General features: G+C 40.1%; 2 protein-coding genes and 1 long non-coding RNA gene across 5 annotated transcripts in view; 1 reads left to right on the top strand and 2 right to left on the bottom strand.

The window, feature by feature from the left end:
* The window catches only part of SMAD4 (SMAD family member 4), a 108,732-nt gene extending 93,278 nt beyond the window's left edge, over window positions 1-15,454 (bottom strand). The window contains exon 1 of one of the 2 annotated variants that reach the window (XM_073213078.1): window positions 15,314-15,454. The gene's annotated coding sequence lies outside the window, so the exon portion shown is untranslated. The remainder of the gene's footprint in view (window positions 1-15,313) is intronic. The other variant, XM_073213079.1, reaches the window with a different exon arrangement.
* LOC140843445 (uncharacterized) overlaps window positions 1-20,495 on the top strand; it is a 77,335-nt gene that overhangs the window by 50,460 nt on the left and 6,380 nt on the right. The gene's annotated exons all lie outside the window — the stretch shown is intronic.
* On the bottom strand, window positions 888-18,768 carry ELAC1 (elaC ribonuclease Z 1). Its single transcript, XM_073213081.1, has 4 exons — window positions 18,623-18,768; window positions 15,314-15,478; window positions 6,831-7,298; window positions 888-5,338 (listed from the first exon to the last, which is right to left on the bottom strand). Exons 2-4 carry the CDS (start codon window positions 15,468-15,470, stop codon window positions 4,872-4,874), a joined length of 1,092 nt encoding a protein of 363 aa, XP_073069182.1. The 5' UTR covers window positions 15,471-15,478; window positions 18,623-18,768; the 3' UTR covers window positions 888-4,871.

The raw sequence follows: 20,495 nt of genomic DNA, 5'->3' as shown, positions 1-20,495 counted from the left end.
GAAGTCTGGGAAAGCTTCCAGGAGGATAAGACTGCAGAGCTGTGAAGGGAAGGCCCAGTAAGGGTTACTTTGGGGAGAGGAGAAAGAGCATTCCAGGCTAAGAGAGCAATCTGGGTCCAGACTGTGCAATGACAGAAACCTCAGACAAAAGACTAAAAAGAGGCCCATGTGGCTGGGCTGCAAAAATGAGTCAGGCTATGGAGTAGGACTGGGTTGGAAAGAGTAGATAAGAAAAAGGCCACTAATTCAAGTAGAGGGGATGCTAGGTGCAGGTCTGCATTTTGGAAAAAATCATTTTGCAGAATGGAGAATAGATTGGAATGTTAAAAAGGCTCAAGAGTAACAGTCTGGAGTGCCCAGGTGGAGACCAGCAATTGATAGGAGTATTCAGAGCAGAATAATCATGCCTGTATGCGTGTATTTTAATGTAATTTTTAAAGTACATGAAAACACACACACATAAGTGGTCCAAAACAGCAAACAGTACTAGAACTACTGGGCTTATAAAAAGTAGTAGTCCTCTCAGTGACTGTAATGGGGTATGTGGTAGGGACTGGATAATGGGAGTCTAATAACCATATGTTGCTCATGTAATTGTACATTGATACCAAAATAAAATTTTAAAAAATGGTCCTCTGACCATCCTTCTCCGTACCCCTTGCACCTTCTACTAAGGATCCCTTCTTCCACTATTAACTGTTCATCTGGTATTTTCTCCCCCACCCCCTTTTTTTAAACGTAAGATGTTTAAAGTTGTATTTATTTTTTAGTTTTGAACACTGTTTACTTCCTACTAATAAAAGAATTTCCTGATCTACCCAAAGTCCCAGCCCAGCCCTACTTAAATTTTGTTCTGCCAAGAGAGAGCATTCAAAGCATTACCACAATTTCCTTTTTATTCTTCTCAGATAAGAAAAAATACTTTTATTACTTGAAAAATCCATCAATTAGTAAAGACAGAACTGGTACATTTCACTACAAATGTATACCTTTGTGAAGACAAAAGTACCTTCACTGTACATCTGTCATGAACATATTTGAGGCAGTGAGGATTTTTACCCCTTTAAGTAAACACTGACAAATTCTTAAATTGGCGTAACATTCAAGGAAATCACAGTTGAATTATATGTGCTAGTTGCAAGACATAATAAAATTATTTGCACAAGGAGGCAAAAATAATCTTCATAAGACAAATGCCTCGAAGAAGAGACATGTCAGGTCATAATTTGATGATATTCTGTATCATCTATCCATGAAGTAGATACAGGCCTCTCTCTTGCTGCTGCTGAATGTGAGCTAGAAAACAAGTAGGCGATTCTTATCCAGAGTCTAAAAAAATAAGTCAGATGTTTTGACCTTCAGAGAAACCAATCTTTAGGAAATACTCAGAGATACAAAGATTTATAGCCAGGAATATTCATGAATAGTATTATTTATAAAAAACAATCTCAATGCCCCAAAAGTAGGGAAATAGTTAAATTCTATCTAAAGAATAGAATATAAAATCATTAAATCATTCATGCTTTCAAAGAACAGTTAATGTCATGGGAAAATGCTCATAATGTTAAATGAGAAAAAGTTGAAGTCAACCTACTCACAAAAATAGGCATGTGTGCTAAATATATACACATATACAAACATGTTTACATATATATAAAATATCTATACATACCCCCATTTTTTAATGCATAGAAAAAAGACAGTTTTTTCTCCCAGAGTCTGCCACCGATATACTTCAGAATCACCTGAGGGGCTTATTAAAAATGCAGATTCTTGGATTCTACCTCAGACCTACTGAATTAAAAGTCTTTAGTATCAGGGCCTAGGAATCTGTCTATTAACATACCCTTGTCCACCTATGTGATACCTTGAGTAATGATTCATACCTCGGTATGAGGACTACTGGACCAGAATCATGCAGAAGCAGCTCTTTCCTTCAATCTTTACAAAAAAATCTCTACCAAGTATGCATTGCTTTTATGAACTAATTAGACATGTATTCATAAATAGAATTGATTTTGCGGTCTATTTGGGCAAGTCTAAACACATTTGAGAACTGGAAAGTGCTATGCATTCCTGGCAATTCAGTGTCAGTTTAGAACAAAGAAAATACTATACTAAGTATAGATCCTATCTATTCATCACCTCAATTATGCAGGTAAAAAAACATTAAAAACTTTGAGAAGTATTAAGGAACAGCATTTCTCAGTGTTCCAAGATGTTCCTTGGCAGAAGAGAATTCGGTGATCAAATAAATTTGGGACACAGTATATATTCTAATCCCCTCTTAGAGTTATACAACCATGAGCAGATTACAGGCTCTGGGAAGTCCAATGTAAGCATCATTCTTAATCCTAGCTCCACAAATTCTTAGTGTGTCCTACCATTAAGAACAAATTCTAGGCTAGAATAAAAAGTCCAAGAAAGAATTCTCACCATGGAATGACCCCCTACACCTGATTGCTCCAACATGTCAATTTGTTCCCACATTCCCATGGTCTCTGAAGGCTTAGCCCACATATATTAATAGAGCCTGATTCTCAGGGCATAGCTCAAGTTAGCTACCAAATAATAATCAGGAATAGCAAAAACTGAGTGCTAGGCTACAATTAGAACATTTGAAGGAAGTGCACATACTTAAATTTACTTATGTGTCTCTAACACTTAGTGAGCCTGGAATTTTCTTATATTCATTTACATACTTCCAACACAGTAAAGCCTGGCTTTATTAAACTAAGTAGTTGGTTCTCAGTGAATGGGATACTACCAACTTGGAGTATTTTTTTTTTTGGACAAAGACAGTAATGAAATCGGCTAGGCACAGGCCCTAAAGTTTGCACATGGTATGAAATGGTATCAAAGTCTTATTTCATTCAACAAACATTTCTGAGTGCTTACTATGGGTAGGTATTTCCAAGAATGTGGAGGTAACTAAGATACAGTCTGCCCTTAAGAACTCCATGCAGTAGAGGTACTAGTACTAGCCATTCCTTCTTGTACAGGTTTGGGCACACAATAACTGTCTGATAAATGCTTGTTTGAATTGAGTTCAGAAATCAAGATACACTTAAAGTCTGGTCAAACTTGGTTGCTTTGGTGAGCCAAGGAACTAGAATAGGCCAGAATCAGATGATTCTGGAGACTGCTTCAGAATGACCGAGGTCTTGAATAACTAGACCCATCATGATTATTGCTATTCTAGGAATTCAAGAACCATCCAGGAGTCAACATTTTTTTTACTAAAAAAGCCCCAGAACCCAAAGGAATTTAACAGTATATACCATGACAATAGTTCTAAATATGTTTAATATAAAGTCTTTAGGTTCTTGAGATGTTAACAGAAATTATATGATGAAACAAGACTGAGAAAGGGATTCAGTAGTCGACAGGCCTCTATATGCAGGATTCTCAATGCAAATCATTATGCTTCCTAAGAACTGTCTTAGTTAATCTTCAAAATGATCCTATGAGGAAGGTCTTTTTTTTCCATTTTAGAATGAACAGTTTGAAGCTCAGATAGAGTAATCTGCTCCAGACCACATAGGTACCACCATAAAGTACAGAATGGGACTCTGAGATCAGGTCTTTCTGGCACCAAAGCCTGATTTATGATCACTCAAGCAGTACCATTTTTAAGTATCAATGGGCAATCAGACATTCCCAGAGGGACACATAGCCATAAACTGATTTGATTAGGAAACTCTTCTGAGTGAATCAGTACTTGAGACTAGCTTTCCAGGTAACACATTTTGAGAAATATAGTGAGACAAACGAGTCAGATACCCCATGGCAGACAGAAGAGAGGTAGCAGACAGCTCAGAAGAAAAAGCTATTCTAGAAAGAAAACTGATTAAAATTGTGCTCAAAGAATTATTAATTGGGACTCACAAATTAAACTTCAGTCTAATAGATACCATTTCTTTACCTCCAAATTCATAAGCTCTGGCTCATGGTTCATTTGTGTCAAATAATATCTGACATGACATTCCAATTTCAACTTATTTATTTAGCTAGTTCTTTAGGATTTGTTGGAGAATCTGACTTACCTATTAGTTCAACTCATTATGTCACTAATTTTGATAAAACATATTCACAATGGGAGTATAAGTTCTAACTTGTTGTGCATCACAATAGGCCTGCAACTTCCATTTTGGGTTGAAAGAATTCCTTATTGTATAGGATTGACCCAACTTCATAGGATCAGGCATCCTTAGCCCCTACTAAATTCCAGTACTACTCTCTGTGGTCCCGCTTCCCCCCTCAGTCACTTTGACAAGAAACATATCTACAGTTTCAAAATGCTGTCTAGGGGAGTGGTACACCCCCTAGCTGAAAACCACAGGTTTAAACCAAACCAGAAAATTCAATAAAATATTAATTGAAGGATAAACAACTAGCCTGATCATGCATTCAGTTTTCCAGTAAAGAATTCAAGATTTAACATGCCAACTTCAATCCTGCATGTCCAATATCTCATTATATTTCTATTCTGTTAATAACATGAGCAGATTCAACAGACTGCTAAAATACCATTTTCAGCCAGGAAGGACGAGCCCCGTGTACTTTGTGAAGTTCGGCAGAAGCTAAACCCAGGCAGCACAGGGTACCAGCTTCTACCTGAGGCAGCAGCCACAAGACACAACGTGGGTCTGAGTAACCGACCATGTCAAGTTTGGCCTTTTAAGAAGAATGCTGGGGTTTTTTTCTTTTTAAAATGATTTATCAAAAAGCTTGCTCCCTCTCATGGCTGAGTCAGTTCAGCAATGTGGCTCTATCCTTGTCAGGATAATTAGGACCCAAATAATTTTGGACTTGACTGTTGGTCAGTAATGGACCACAGACAAGTCAGGACACATTCAGGAACACTGCTTTCACTTCTTGATCGGAATGCCAATCACCATAAAATCTTCTGCTAGAGTCACTTCTTGGAGATCTAACACTGATTCAGCTTGCTTTTTCAGGTCCACGATCCCATCTGTTTCTCCTTCTCTGGCCAAGGCAACTGGTTTATACCTCTGACTGAAGTGAGTCAGAACCAGCCTCTTTGCCTGGCACAGCTTTGCAAACGCTGCTGCCATCCGTGGCGTGCTGTGGCCGTGCTCCTTTGCTTTGTCTATCTGGGTGTCATCCAGGGTCGCTTCATGGATCAACAGGTCTGCTTCAGAGCACAGCTTCACTCCTCCATCACCCACAACCCCAGAACAGTCACCCAAAATGCAGATTTTTCTTCCAACAATCGGTTTTTTTAAGACATCTTGGGGAGAAATTCTAACTCCATTTTCCAGAACAATAGAAATTCCATTTTTCAGCTTCCCATAGGCAGGACCTGGAGGAACACCTAATGATGGAGGCAGATAACATCACATCACAGGAATGGAATTTATGACTTGTTAAGAGAGTCTGTTTTAACAGCACAGCAAATAGCATATAGGAAAAGGCATCCAATTCTTAATTGTTACAAATATTTTACTACTAGTGCAAAACTCGAATATTTATACATTTTTTAAAAGTTCGGTATTGGCTATTTATACTAGCATTGTTCTAGTACTTAGAACTTTTTCCAAGCACAGGTCAGATGAATTTTAACCTCTAAAGTCCCAATAAGCTCTAAAACCCCACTAAGACCTCACTCATTACAGTCAAAATAACAGCCCTGGTACTCTGCTGTGCATGGGAATAACAGTTTTTGAGAATGCCTTATTTAATAAGCTCATCTTTGGGTAAAACTAAGGAGTCCATTGAAATAATGACAAACTGGCTTAATTAAAAAAACGTTGTTAGAGGGGAATGTTTGGATCCCAAGACCAAGGAGAATTTTATGCAATCATACATAATCAATCTTCTTTGCAGATCGGGGCAGATCCACATTTACCACACCGGGCTTAAATCTCATACTAATTTAGAATAACACCTTATCATCACTCTGAACAAAACCTACAAATAGAATGTGTTCACTAATTCTAATACAAACCCTGTTTAAAGTGTCCCAGTATAGTTGTATTTCCACAGGCTTTTAAATAACAAGAATACTTCTGGCCAAGTCATATTTCCTCACTATTTAGCATTTTGTTTTAGCTGGGGAGGAAGGAAGAAATTATATAAATAAAGAAATAAACATACAAAAGATACTATCATGCTTTTTAGAGACCCTGCTGTGGCCATGCGAAGGAAGGCAATGGTGCTGGAGGTACAATGGACCGGGACACTACTTCCAGCAAAGTGCTGAAGACCCCAAACACAATAGCCTTGCATGCAGGGGATGTGAAGCCTCAGATGGCGCCCAAGCCCATCTTTGTGTGCTTGCTTCCAACTTTGGTCAATCCAGATAGGTAGAACGGTTGAGGTAAAGTGTTCTAAACACCAGAGTAACTTAATCTAAGTAACAAGTAAGCATCAAAGTAACTTAATCAGGTTTGAATGATTAGGCAAAGTTGACAGAGAAGGAAAATCCTGAAAATAGATGGCTGCAGTTGCAAGGTTATGGGCTACGGCAAAATTCTCAGGCCAAAGACATCACTGAAAACATATCACAAAGAAGACATAAAAAAAATAAAGAGCCTAGACCTAAGACAAAAAAACTACCCTGCCAATCAAGGTAGTCTAAGCTGAGGAAAGGCAGACTAAGAATGTGGACCCTCTGAAGAGAAGATTTAAATATCTATTTGGGTTTTGCTTTGAAGCATTTTTTTCCCTTAAACTTTGGGCAAAGGAAGTAAGTGGAGAAAATGTCACTTTTATACCTGGGAGACAGAAAAGGAAGGTTTCTATGACACTTCTAACAGTTTCAGTTAACAACAGCTCCACTGATGGGAAGCAAAAAGAACACTTACCGAGGTCTTTCAGTTTCTGTGCATTGAGTTTACCTGGGCGTTTCTTCTCCACAACTGAAAACCCAAAGGAGGGAATTCGGTGAAAGAGGCGAAATGCCTTTACAACAAACTGTTCATCATCAACCAGAAGGTATGAGTTTTCTTCTGAGTCCAGTACGATAGTTCTTCCTTGTCCCTCTTTGGGAGGGCTGTCTGCTCTATTCACATGTGCAAATTCTTTCAGTTCTTCTGTAGGACACTGATCTGCTGTAGGCACCAGCTCGTGGACCACATAAGGGAAGACCAACTCAGTGTGAGAGAGTTCCATGGTTCGACAGATAAAGTCCCGAAGCCCTGCAGGGCCATAGATTTCAATAGGCTGTTTGGTGACCATGGAGCCACTCTGCAGGCTGATGGTGCAGAGGAGGCCAGGAAGGCCAAAGAAATGGTCTCCATGAAGATGTGTAATGAAGATCTTGGTAATTCTCCCTTTTGATTGAGGCAGAGAAATAAAATATTGGGAATTTTTCAGACATAAAAACCTATACAAAGCTACTGGAAACATATATAACTTACACAGGAAGTAGTAAAGTGAATTTGGAGTTGTACTTATCACCACAAAATTATTTCTTTGTTTTTCTACATAATTGTAGGTGTAAGAAAGACACGCTTTATTTCACTAGATGGTTTTAATAACATTTCCATATAACATCTTCAAATTACAGTGCTACAGTTTAACAGTATTTTCCAACATATCCTCTTAGTAAAAATAAATAAATAAATAATCAATTCACTTCAACTAATAGGTCTCAAGCGTCAAATGCATCTGATAGTTACACTGCCTCCTACTGTTCCTTCTGGGAAAAGCGTACGTGTACTTCCAGCAAAACAAATGCTCCCCTGGCTCCAACTGACTGGACCAATGCCTGCAACCAAAACTGCCTTTTAAGGACTCTACACTGGATAGAAATGAACTAACCAAGTCAGAGCCTGCTTGTCTGAGTGAGGTTGAAGAGGGAGGAGAAAAGGAAGAGGATGAGAGATGGAGAAAAAAGGAGCAGGGAGAGAGAAGGAAGTAGGACAGGAACGGGGTGGAGAACCAAGGAGAGGAGGTAGGCAACAAATGCCAGAAGACAGCTCACTGGGCAGATCCCCTAGGTGGTATGTAAAGGTATGTGCGTCCATTCCTTTCTGTCTGCACTAACACAACAGCTTTTTCAGTGCATACTGGCTCCGGTTGTAACTCAATTTAGCCAATGGTAAACTGAATTTACTGCTGGCATGTGGCAGGATGCCACATCAGCATTTTTGTGAGATGCATCACAGAGCATTTTAAAAGTAGCAATCACAATTAACACAAGATAACAGAGGCTTCTGGTCCTAACTTCATTTCAAACACATGAAACCATAAAAGAACAAGAACAATTTATTATAATGTGACTTGTCCTGTGACTTCAAGGCAACATTCTCCAAGTGTGTCTTCCTGAAGCTACTCCACGAAGCACAGGCCCCCACAGCAGAGAATAACAGATTGGGCAGAGGCTGATTTCAGACCTTGAGAAACTGCAGGAGGCACACTACAAGTTTCTTCAATATGCTCCTTTTTGTTTTCTCTTTCTAGTAACTTGTTTTTGTTGTTTTGGACTTCTGGAACACTTTCATTTTTCCCTTCCTGTTGTCGAGGCTGCCAGAGCACCCATAAGTGTGACCTGAGGTCTCTGCAGACAAAAGAACTACAATGGTTGTTGAGTCTTGATCTCATTTGACCTCAAAACTCAAGTTAGACTTTCTGGCCCCTCTCCCTATCTACTGCAAAACAAAGCCAAAACTGAACACCCAAACAATCTGTGAATACAAGGCAGGCAAGACAAATTAAGTGAGTAAAAAATTGCTTCTCACAGTTATCACAGTTTCAGGGAAGACAAACATTTCATTTTTCAGGAAACTTGATTTCAGAAGGAGAAGGAATGGCAACCATAATTATCAAAGGTAAAAGGAAGCTATCAAATGAAGAAAAAAAATGCATGAGTTCTGTTTCACTTGACAGCAAGAAAGTTCAGGGGAGTATGTCATCCATACAGAAGTGTAACATTAAGCATCCTCTAAGTGATGGTGCAATTATATTTACTGCCATAGAAACATATCTTCAATATACTGTTCATATAAATTATTCAGTTGAAAAAGGCAGGTTACACCAAATATAGTGTGATTTCATTTATGCAAAATTGTGCGCACACACACACAGATACACCTATACCATTACCATATTTACATGTACAGAAAATTTACCTAGGGGAGGGAGATTTAGGCTTTTTGTTATTTATACTTTTCTATTTTGTCTGGACTTTTACAATAAGCATGTATACTTTTTATAATCACTTTTTAAATTATGCTTTTGTAATACTTTTTATAATCATTTTTAAGGAAAAAAGGAAGGCTTAAGCTTGCTCTTTAAAATTCTGAAAGAAATGGACAAAGCAAGTAATTGTTAGTCAGAAGCTTGCATATTAGGAACATGAAAGCATGAAATAGAAAGTATTTCCTTATGCAACTCATAAAATATTATTAACCCAGGAGGCAGGACAACCTGAAAGGGTTTCAATGAATCACATAATGATAGGTACATATTGGGTTAGTCACAGAAACTAATAAATATTGAGAGTGCTGCATTCCAGTCTGAGACAGGGGGCTTTTGAAATGCTAGTCATAGATAATGTTCTGGGATTACCATCTCATCTTGATCTCTGCAGCCAGAAAATTTTTTAAAAACTGATAAAATTTAGTAAAGTTTCCTTTAGGCTTTATTTTATTTTTTGCCAGGTTTAGCTTTGCAAACTGTTAACTTAAAAATATATGAAATAGAATAAAATACCTAGGAATAAACTTAACCAAGGAAGTGAAAGCCCTAAACCCTGAAAACTACAAAACATTTTTAAGAGAAATTAAAAAGGACACTAACAAATGGAAACTCATCCCATGCTCTTGGCTAGGAAGAATTAATATTGTCAAAATGGCCATCCTGCCTAAAGCAATGTACAGATTTAATGCAATCCCTATCAAAATACCAACAGCATTTGTTTCAACGAACTGGAACAAATAGTTCTAAAATTCATATGGTACCACAAAAGACCCTGAAAAACCAAAGCAATCCTGAGAAGGAAGAATAAAGTGGGGGAGATCTCGCTTCCCAACTTGAAGTTCTACTACAAAGCCACAGTAATCAAGACAATTTGGTACTGGCACAAGAACAGACCCACAGACCAGTGGAACAGAATAGAGAGTCCAGATATTAACCCAAACATATATGGTCAGTTAATATACAATAAAGGAGCCATGGACATACAATGGGGAAATGACAGTCTCTTCAACAGGTGTTGTTGGTAAAACTGGACAGCTACGTGTAAGAGAATGAAACTGAAGCATTGTCTAACCCCATTTTAGACATGATTCAGTTTCATTCTCTTATTCAAATTTTTTAAAACTGTATTCAAATGGATTATTCAAAATGGATTCAAAATGGATTAAATTCAAAATGGATTAAAGACCTGAATGTAAGTTATGAAACCATAAAACTCTTAGAAAAAAAAATAGGCAAAAATCCCTTGGACATAAACATGAGCAACTTCTTCATGAACATATCTCCCAGGGAAAGGGAAACAAAAGCAAAAATGAACAAGTGGGACTGTATCAAGCTGAAAAGCTTCTGTACAGCAAAGGACACCATCAATAGAACAAAAAGGCATCCTACAGTATGGTAGAATATATTCATAAATGACAGATCTGATAAAGGGTTGACATCCAAAATATATAAAGAGCTCACGTACCTCAACAAACAAAAAGCAAATAATCCAATTAAAAAATGGGCAGAGGAGCTGAATAGACAGTTCTCTAAAGAAGAAATTCAGATGAATGGCCAACAGGCACATGAAAAGATGCTTCACAGTGCTAATCATCAGAGAAATGCAAATTAAAACCACAATGAGATATTACCTCACACCAGTAAGGATCGCCACCATCCAAAAGACAAACAACAACAAATGTTGGCGAGGTTGTGGAGAAAGGGGAACCCTCCTACACTGCTGGTGGGAATGTAAACTAGTTCAACCATTGTGGAAAGCAGTATGGAGGTTCCTCAGAATGCTCAAAATAGAAATACTATTTGATCCAGGAATTCCACTTCTAGGAATTTACCCTAAGAATGCAGCACTCCAGTTTGAAAAAGACAGATGCACCCCTATGTTTATCACTGCACTATTTACAATAGCCAAGATATGGAAGCAACCTAAATGTCCATCAGTAGATGAATGGATAAAGAAGATGTGGTACATATACACAATGAAATATTACTCAGCCATAAGAAAAAAACAGATCCTACCATTCGCAACAACATGGTTGGAGCTAGAGGGTATTATGCTCAGTGAAATAAGTCAAGCGGAGAAGGACAAGTACCAAATGATTTCACTCATATGTGGAGTATAAGAACAAAGGAAAACTGAAGGAACAAAACAGCAGCAGAATCACAGAACCCAAGAATGGACTAATAGTTACCAAAGGGAAAGGGACTGGGGATGATGGGTGGGAAGGGAGGGATAAGGGCGGGGAAAAAGAAAGAGGACATTACGATTAGCATGTGTAGTACGTGGGGTGCACGGGGGGAGGGCTGCATAACACAGAGAAGACAAGTAGTGATTTTAAAGCATCTTACTATGCAGATGGACAGTGACTATGAAGGGGTATGTGGGGGGGACTTGGTGAAGGAGGGAACCTAGTAAACATGATGTTCTTCCTGTAATTGTAGATTAATGATACAAAAAAAAAAAAGGGCAGAGGAGCTGAACAGATACTTCTCCAAAGAAGAAATTCAGACGGCCAACAGACACTTGAGAAGATGCTCCACATCACTAATCATTAGGGAAATGCAAATTAAAACCACAATGAGATATCACCTCACACCAGTAAGGATGGCCAGCAGAGAAAAGACTAAGAACAACAAATGCTGGCGAGGATGCAGAGAAAGGGGAACCCTCCTACACTGCTGGTGGGAATGTAAGCTAGTTCAACCATTGTGGAAAGCAGTATGGAGGTTCCTCAAAAAACTAAAAGTAGAAATACCATTTGACCCAGGAATTCCACTTCTAGGAATTTACCCTAAGAATGCAGCAGCCCAATTTGAAAAAGACATATGCACCCCTGTTTATTGCAGCACTATTTGCAATAGCCAAGAAATGGAAGAAACCTAAGTGTCCATCAGTAGATGAATGGATAAAGATGTGGTACATATACACATTGGAATATTCTTCAGCCATAAGAAGAAAACAAATGCTACCATTTGCAACAACATGGATGGAGCTAGAAGGTATTATGCTCAGTGAAATAAGCCAGGCAGAGAAAGACAAGTATCAAATGATTTCACTCATCTATGGAGTATAAGAACATAGAGAAAAACTGAAGGAACAAAACAGCAGCAGACTCACAGAACCCAAGAATGGACTAACAGTTACCAAAGGGAAAGGGACTGGGGAGGATGGGTAGGAAGGGAGGGATAAGAGGGAAAAAAAAGGGGCATCACTACTAGCAGACATAATGTGGGGTGGGGGGACAGGAAGGGATGTACAACACAGAGAAAACAAGTAGTTATTCTATAGCACCTTACTACGCTGATGGACAGTGACTGTAATGAGGTTTGTAGGGGGGACTTGATGATGGGGGGAGTCTAGTAAACATAATGTTGCTCATGTAATTGTAGATTAATGATACCAAAATAAAAAATAATAAAAAAAATATATGAAATAGCTATGAAGTATCAGAGAAAGGTATTGTGGCAGATAGACTTTAAGGTGGTACCATGGTCCCTGCCACCTGGCCCATGGCCCCTCACATCCTTCTATGATTCTCTCTCTTTGAGTGTGAGTGGGACTTGTGATTTGCTTCTAACCAGGAAAACATGGCACAAGGATGTAATGTGATTACATTCCATTATAACAGTCCATCTTGCTAGCACACATGCTCTGGAGTTTTTTTCCCCGTTGCCAGTGGAAGGAAAGCAGGCTACCACGAAGCAGAATCCCACATGAGCAGGACCTTCAGGAGGCCTAGGAACTGTGAGCAGCCTCAGTCCTACAACTCTAAGGATTCTGCTAACAGGTCGAGTAAGCTCTGAGGCAGATTTTTCCCTAGTTGAGTCTCTGATGAACCTCAACACTGGGTGTAACAGGATTGTAACCTAGTGAGACTCTGAAGCAGAGAACTCGGCTCCGCCAGGCTCAAACTCCCTGACCACCCACAGAAATGATGAGACAGTAAATGCAAATAAGACACTAAATTTGTAATCTGTTATGCAGCATTTGATAATTGATACAGGTTTTAAATAAAACATAAACACCCATACCAAAACCTCTGGTACCCACATTTAACAGTTTCTTCTTTCTATTTTAATCACCCTATCTCAGCTTCTACTCTCTAAAATGTTAAATATTACAGCCTCCACTCTGACCTGTGCCTAACCCTGAGAGTCTTCGTGAAAGGAACCCCTGTGGGATCCAAGGGAAGTAAAGCATAGCACCTGCCCTCACCTAAGGGTTTCAGCACAAGACAGTATATAATTAGGGTTGAACTGTGTACACTTCAAGACCACGTGTCCCAAGTGGTAAGTATTAGTTCCTTCCTTCAATAGCTCTTTTCCTGACTCCCTGCTTAGAGCTGAGATATCACCGTCTGTAACTTGTAATAATTCTTTGGTTCTTCACATGCTAGGCATTCAATCAGTTACCACCTTCTCTTGGCTCTACAAGTGTCTCAAAGTGAGTCTCCTGTCTTCATCCCTATCCTTATTTCTGCTTCAGCATCCTCAACCTCTCCTTTTCCTCAGATGAATACAACTACCTTGGAACTGGTCTCCCTGATGCTATTTGCTATTCTCTCTCTCCCAACATCTGTCATAAGAAAACTGTCCTAAAACACAAATCAGACCATGTCATTCCCCTGGCAATAGGAACTTTTAATGGTTCCTGTTCCCAATAGACTAGTGAGATCCAAATGCCATAGCATATCGCACAAGACTTCACAGTCTGCCCTCACTTCTTCAGCATTCTTATCTCTCATCTTCCCTAGCCAAGTACTCAATATTCCCCAAATATGTCACTTCTCTCCTGGAAATTTCCTTATGTGTTGCTCACGTTGTTGTCTATTCCTTGAATAGCCATCCCTACTTCTCTCCATGGAGAAACTTCATCTCTTAGATCCTAGTTCAGCTGCTACCACCTCTGGGATGCTTTCTCTGATCACACAGATATGGTTAGTGTCCCTCTCCTTTGTGTGCCAAAATTACTTAGAAAACACCTCCATTATTCTGCTTACACATTACACTATGAGTGTTTGTATGTCAGTTTCCACCACTGGACTAAGAGATCCTTGGATGCTAGACCTAACTTTCTTTTAGTCATCAAATGCCACACACCATGATGAGTCACAGGAATAATTTCAGTAACTACCATTTATCAATATCTAGTAAGTGAGAGGCACTGTGTTAAGTGCTGAACATCTTGTTCATACAGTGATTGAACAGATATTTACTAGGCATCTACTAGGTACATAAGTGATCACTGAGCTTACCTTAACCTACAAGGAGATACACAGTCAGTACAGAAACAACTATTTAAACAAGGTAACTTTATATACTGATGATGCTAATAAGTCAATATAAATACTGTAAAGCAGTACAAGGCCTGGGGTGAGGGAGGAATTACTTGACTTGAAGGTTCAGGGAAAGCCACTGAGGAGATGACATTTGAGGTCATTTGACTGATGAGGAGACAACTGCACAGAGAAGCGATTATTATATATAATTTTCACAATACCCTTTGAGTTTTTATCCCCATTTTTGAGATGACGGAAGTAAAGTATAGGTGTGTTGATCAGCTAAGGTCACACGCCGAGACACAGCTGGGACTGGAACCCAGATCTGCCTGACTGTGGGCCAGGCCTTTTTCCCACTGCACTTCTCGGTCTCCCCTTGCTCACTCCATTCCCTCTGACTGGAATGCCCTTCTTCTCCCTCCTTCTCCTTCAACAACTCACAGGTTACCTTCTCTGAGATGCCTGCCCTGTGAGCCCCAAGTGGAAAAGAACATCTCATTCCTCTAGCCCATCTACTGCCCCTTGCATCTCCATGATACTTACAACTCTCTCCTGATGGAAACAAGTATGTACATTGCTCCTTTGCTTGAGCAGTGTCCAGTTGATAACACTTGATGTATCCCACTCCATCCTCCAACCCCTAAGCCTATACAAATCTTCGTTTTCAACATTTACAGGAAGAATGAAAAGTAAATAAATAAGTTCAGTGAGTATGCCTGCATGGCAGCAGGCCTTTCAGATCTTCTCAGAGCTCTAGCACTACAGTAGAACGCAACTGCTGGGCTATTTCTCGGCAAAAGGCCAAAGGACAGCCAAGAAAATGAAGCAGAACGGGAGAGTCCTAATGAGATGGCTGAATGCACACTAACCTGCTTTAAGCTGGCTTTTCATAAGCTGTGTCTGAGTTCCCTCCCCACAGTCAAACAGCCAGCACTCGCCCTCACATCGAAGGACCAGAGCAGAGGCACCCCGGGTTGGGGATGGGTATGCTGCGCCCGTCCCCAGAAACGTCACATCCATAGACATCTTCCACCCTGCAATGAAAAGATCATCTAGAAGTTATTACACATCACTGCACAAAATCACCAGAAACAGGTTCTTGTGAGATTTACTGTTATTTATGTTTTGGTTATTCAGAAGGATCTGGACTCCTGTTCTCTAATAACTTTCTTTACACAGAAATCCCAAGGAAGATTTTAATAACTCTCAGTCAGTTTATACTGTAAGTTACCAAACTCTGTATGACTGCTCACACACACAAAACAAGCAAGCAAATAAAACCTGCTAAGCCCAGTTAATTAAAAACTGTAATTGAATTCCAACTATGTAACATTCTGGAAAAGGTAAAACCATGGAGAAAGTAAAATGACCAGTGGTTGACAGTAGTCTAGGGGAGGGAAGGATGAAGAAGTAAATATATAGGAAAAATAGACAAATGTTATTATACATTATATATAATAAATGTTATTATTAATAGGAAAATGATTTGAGTATTTTATTGTACATCCATTCATACCATGAACTAATAATCATTCTGCAGTTAAGTCAGACCGGTAATTCTTGTCCTACAGGGATGACAATGAGAAGAGTTACAGATGGCTATGGCATTTTTATAACAATGCCCAAAACCCCTATAAGAAAGTATGGAAGAAACTGGTAGTGGCTTATTAACTTCTCTTTTAAATCTTTGGATTGTTTTTAGTTGCAATGAGAGCATTAGATTTATTTAATTTTAATTTACATTAAATTGATATTGATGATTTAAATGAAATGTCATTAAGACTGAACATGCTTTCCTAATTAGACATCACCTGACCTTCCTTTCCATTTGGAAAAAGTCAGTTCCCCACCCCTTACCCCCACACACAGATGGTACCTCTCTCTACCCTACACACACATCTTCAGCTTATTGCTAGTGTCTCTTCAATGTGTTACTCCACATTTTCACTTCCAAGATCAAACCTTCCTCTGACAATTAAATATTTTAATTTGCAGAGGCTTTCCTACTGTATTTCAGTTTGCAAGAGAGAAAACAGAATGTAGTAGGTAAAAAAAATTTTAAGCTAATAATGCAGAAGGAATAATAGAATATAGTCATTTTGCAATCCCCAACAAATAATGCATGCAGGCCATGGGTACAGAACCCTGAGGCATATTAGAATTACCTGGAGAGCTTTTGAAACCTATGGATGATTGGGCTCTATCCCAGAACAACTACACAGAAAAATTTGCAAGTGAGACATGTGTTTTAGCATGAAAAAACAAATTTTCCCCTGTGATTCTAATGTGTACTCAGGTTTAACAACCACTTAGTAAAAGTCTAATGGAGAATTATAAAGGATCACGCTGACCTTAACTCACTATTAAATTAGACAGACTTTTTTTTAAAAAAAAACTTACTATGAAAAATTTCAAACACATACAAAAGCAGAGAGATTAGTATAATGTACAGCCACATATCCATCACAGAACTTCAATAATTATCAACTCATGGCCAATCTTTTCTCATCTATATATCCCCACCCATCATCAAAGGATAGTTGGTAAATATTCATCCAGGAATACTTGATAAGTGATACTGGGTACTTCTATCAGGAAGCACACGCTGTCTGGCTATCTCTTTCTAATGTTAACAGCCATTAATGATCACTGCCTCGATCCATTTGATTTCATCAGAGGTTGCCAAAAGGTTCTCTCATTCCTTCTACACCTATTAGCTGGCATCCTTCTGTAATTCTCTGGTCAATTATTTAGTTACCCTGCTGTGCAGTATATACAGAAAAGGTCCACTGATTAATCAATACCATAAAGACAGATTCTTATCTAAATCCTGATGCAATATGAAGTACACAGTAACCCTATGAGCTTTTCTGGCCAAAAAAGAACCTGAATCTGAAAAAGGCTGTAATCTACATGCCTGTTACTACAGGACACCACAGGTCTTGGAAAAGGCAAAATGCAGTATGTAGAAATTTTACAGGACAAATTACTTGGTTTCTTCAGCAAATAAAATGCAAGAGAAAAAAATAAAGAGGGCAGGGATAAAGATATGAAGAGAGATGCAGAAGTCAGCCAATTGTAACATGTATAGCTTATTTGGGCCCTGATTTTGACAAACTGATAATGGGAGGGAAAAAAATGACAACTGAGGAAATGTAAACGTTGACTGGGTAGAGAACATGAAATGCTTGTTAGATTGATACTATGTTTTAAAAAGGAGTTGTGTTTTATGAACATAAACAAGTATTTAATGGATGAAATGGTACATTCAGATTTGCTTTAAAATAATCCAGTGGGTGTAAGGGTAGTAGATGAAACAAGATTGATCATGAACTGGAATTCAGTACACTATGCTATTTTTGTATGTTTGAAAATTGCAGTAATAAAAAGTTTAAGAACAAGCCAAACAATGAAAATCCTTTCACTAGGTCGGGAAGTAATCAGAAATTAATTTATTTAATCAAGGGTTCTTGTTTTGTGACATAGACCATTCTAGGCACTAGTAATGGAAAGTATCCAAACCAGATTTGGTCCCTGTCTTCTTGAACAAACAAAAAACAAACAAACAAAAAAACAGCCGCTTGCTTTCTCATGATCCACTATGATTCACCTTGGACCAAATGCATATTTTGGTCGAGAACACACCACAGGACCACATTTACTGTCACTAGACACTCTGAGCCAGTGGTTCTCAGTCCCGGTTGTGTATCAATCCCTGGCGATTCTAGGGCCTCAGCATTTGTTAAGCTTCCCGAATAACTCTACAAGCTGCTGGGTTGAGCACCAGTTTCTAGGCAGGCAGGCATGCCAAACCTGCAATCACCCCACGGTGTAGGTAGGGCAGATAGTGCCATCCTCCATTTTAGGGCTGAAAGAACGGTGACCCGGAGGGAGAAAGTGAGAGAGAGGCCAAGGCAGAGTCAGGGTCAGAGGCCAGGTCTCCGACCACTAAGAGCTCAGTCTCCCAAAAGGAGGGGAGGCCGGCGGGGCGGGCTCCCGCCTTTGGGTGGAGGGGGTCGGGAGACAGGCGCATCCTCAGTCCTCGGCGCTCCCCCGGCCCGGCTCCTCCGTGCCGGGCCTGGGCCGCGAGTCCAGAGGAAGCGCGCCCGCCCGCGCGGCTCAGGCGGCAGCGGCGCAAACCCTGGCCCGCCCTCTCCGGCGCGCCCTGCCCCACTCACCCACTCCCCGAGGCCCGCGGCAGGAGCCGAGGGAGCCGCACGCCGGCAGCTAGGCCCAGCCATCCACCCGGCAGGGACGGGCGCGGGCGGAAGTGCGCCGCTGGCTGCGGTCGCGCGCGGCCGCTCTAGGATGCGCCGGAGGTCCGCGCTCAGTGGCGCCCGGCCTGGCCGGCGGCGCTGCGGACACTCGGCACTGGGCGGAGGCCTTCGTCCCGGGGCCCAATGGGTCCCTGTCCTCCCACGCTCGCACCAGCTCGGATGGTAGCGGTGACCCCTGAGGACCAGAGCGCCAAAGTGAAAACGTTCACTGTCCTACTTTTTGTTTCCCGTTTTCAAACAGGAGTTTTCCCTGGAGCCTGGCTCATACACGTTTGTGTAATTTCTATTCTTTCGATAGGATGAATCCATCTTTTAATCACTAAAGCTAAAAGTTTCAGCTGGAGATGCCTTAAGAAGAACAAACAATGTGCCTTTGAATCGGAGTCATAGCAGCGTTACTTAGAGATCATGAGTCTCCGCTGTGTGCCACTTGGCTATTCTAGGGATTCACCAGAACATTTGCCTAATATCTGAAGCTGCCGCGCAGCCCTCACACGAGCACTGCAGCTGCCCTCTGTGTTATCACACAGCATAGCCTGCTGCACTCGCGAGTGGAGAGCCCGGGCCGCGGAGTGTAGAAAGTGCACGAGGGGATTACAAACCACAAGGGCAAAATCTCATTCTTTTAAATTCCAACTTCTAAGAAAGTATTCCAAGCTCTGATGCAGAACCAGATGCACTGATTTTTGCTCCATCACTCAAAGTGGTCAAAAAAACCCAGCATCTTCCTAACAATTAGAAGCGCTGGGTCTGTGGGATTCTTGAAACTACCCGGAGAGAGGGAAGAAGAATCCTTTCCCCTAACTATTGACTGCCTTTGTTCAACAAGCCATTACATCATTTACTTTTTGGCTTCTTCAAAGCCTTTATTTATTCAAGTACTAATTGAGCTCCAACTTTGTGAATAGTATTTTTGATGCTGAGAGAATTTTTAAAAATATGTCTTGGCCCTTGGTTTAAGGAGCATACATTGAGGTTGGGAAAAGAATAGTCAGGAAACAGTCAACCACCACTATGTGGGAACAAACAAGACAAAATGAACGATCAGAATATGGAAAAAGGGAGATTAGTGGCCATGTAGCTAAAAAGAGGGTAGGGCTTGAGCTAAGTCTTGTTGGATGGTTGAGACAGATCAATATAGTGGAAATAGAAAATAAGGTGGGTTTGGTCGTGTGGGGTCTGATTTAGCAAAATGTTAAAACACCAGAACTTGAACTTTATTTATCCTGACACTTGCCTAGCTAAGCAGTATTCCAGAAGACACAGGTCATATTCTACAGCTAGATCTTGATCACAGCTCAGGCAGGGGTGTCCCCCACAGCAGGACCCTCCATAGACCTGCCCATTCCAGAGGTTCTGGCTTGTTCCTGCCCAGCCATGGAAGTTTTCTACAACTTCTCTTCTTAGAGGTTATTGTATTTTAAGAGAATAGTGGATAGAACGTTTTGTTCATTTTAGAATTTTCCATTATGGAAACTTTAAGCATAGCAAAAGTTGAAAAAATGTTTAATGAACCTTATGTACAGTCATCACCTTCACTTAGTAACACCTGGTCCATCTTGTTTCACCTATAACACCTGCCCTTCCAGAAGCAACAAAAACCTGGATTATTTTAACGAAAATTGCAGACACAGTATCATTTTATCCACAAATGATTCTATAAGCATTTAAGGATCTGTAACTCCAGGGAAAGGAAATCCCAGGGCAAAATACCTCTAAAACTGAAAGCAGTCAAAGAGAGAAAGTTTAAAACCCATTGCTTACAAACTGAGTC

The sequence above is a fragment of the Manis javanica genome, chromosome 9 (genome assembly GCF_040802235.1).
Source record: "Manis javanica isolate MJ-LG chromosome 9, MJ_LKY, whole genome shotgun sequence".
NCBI lineage: Eukaryota > Metazoa > Chordata > Mammalia > Pholidota > Manidae > Manis > Manis javanica.
The sequence above is the reverse complement of the archived record's forward strand: the minus strand, read 5'-3'. Positions and strand labels throughout refer to the sequence as shown.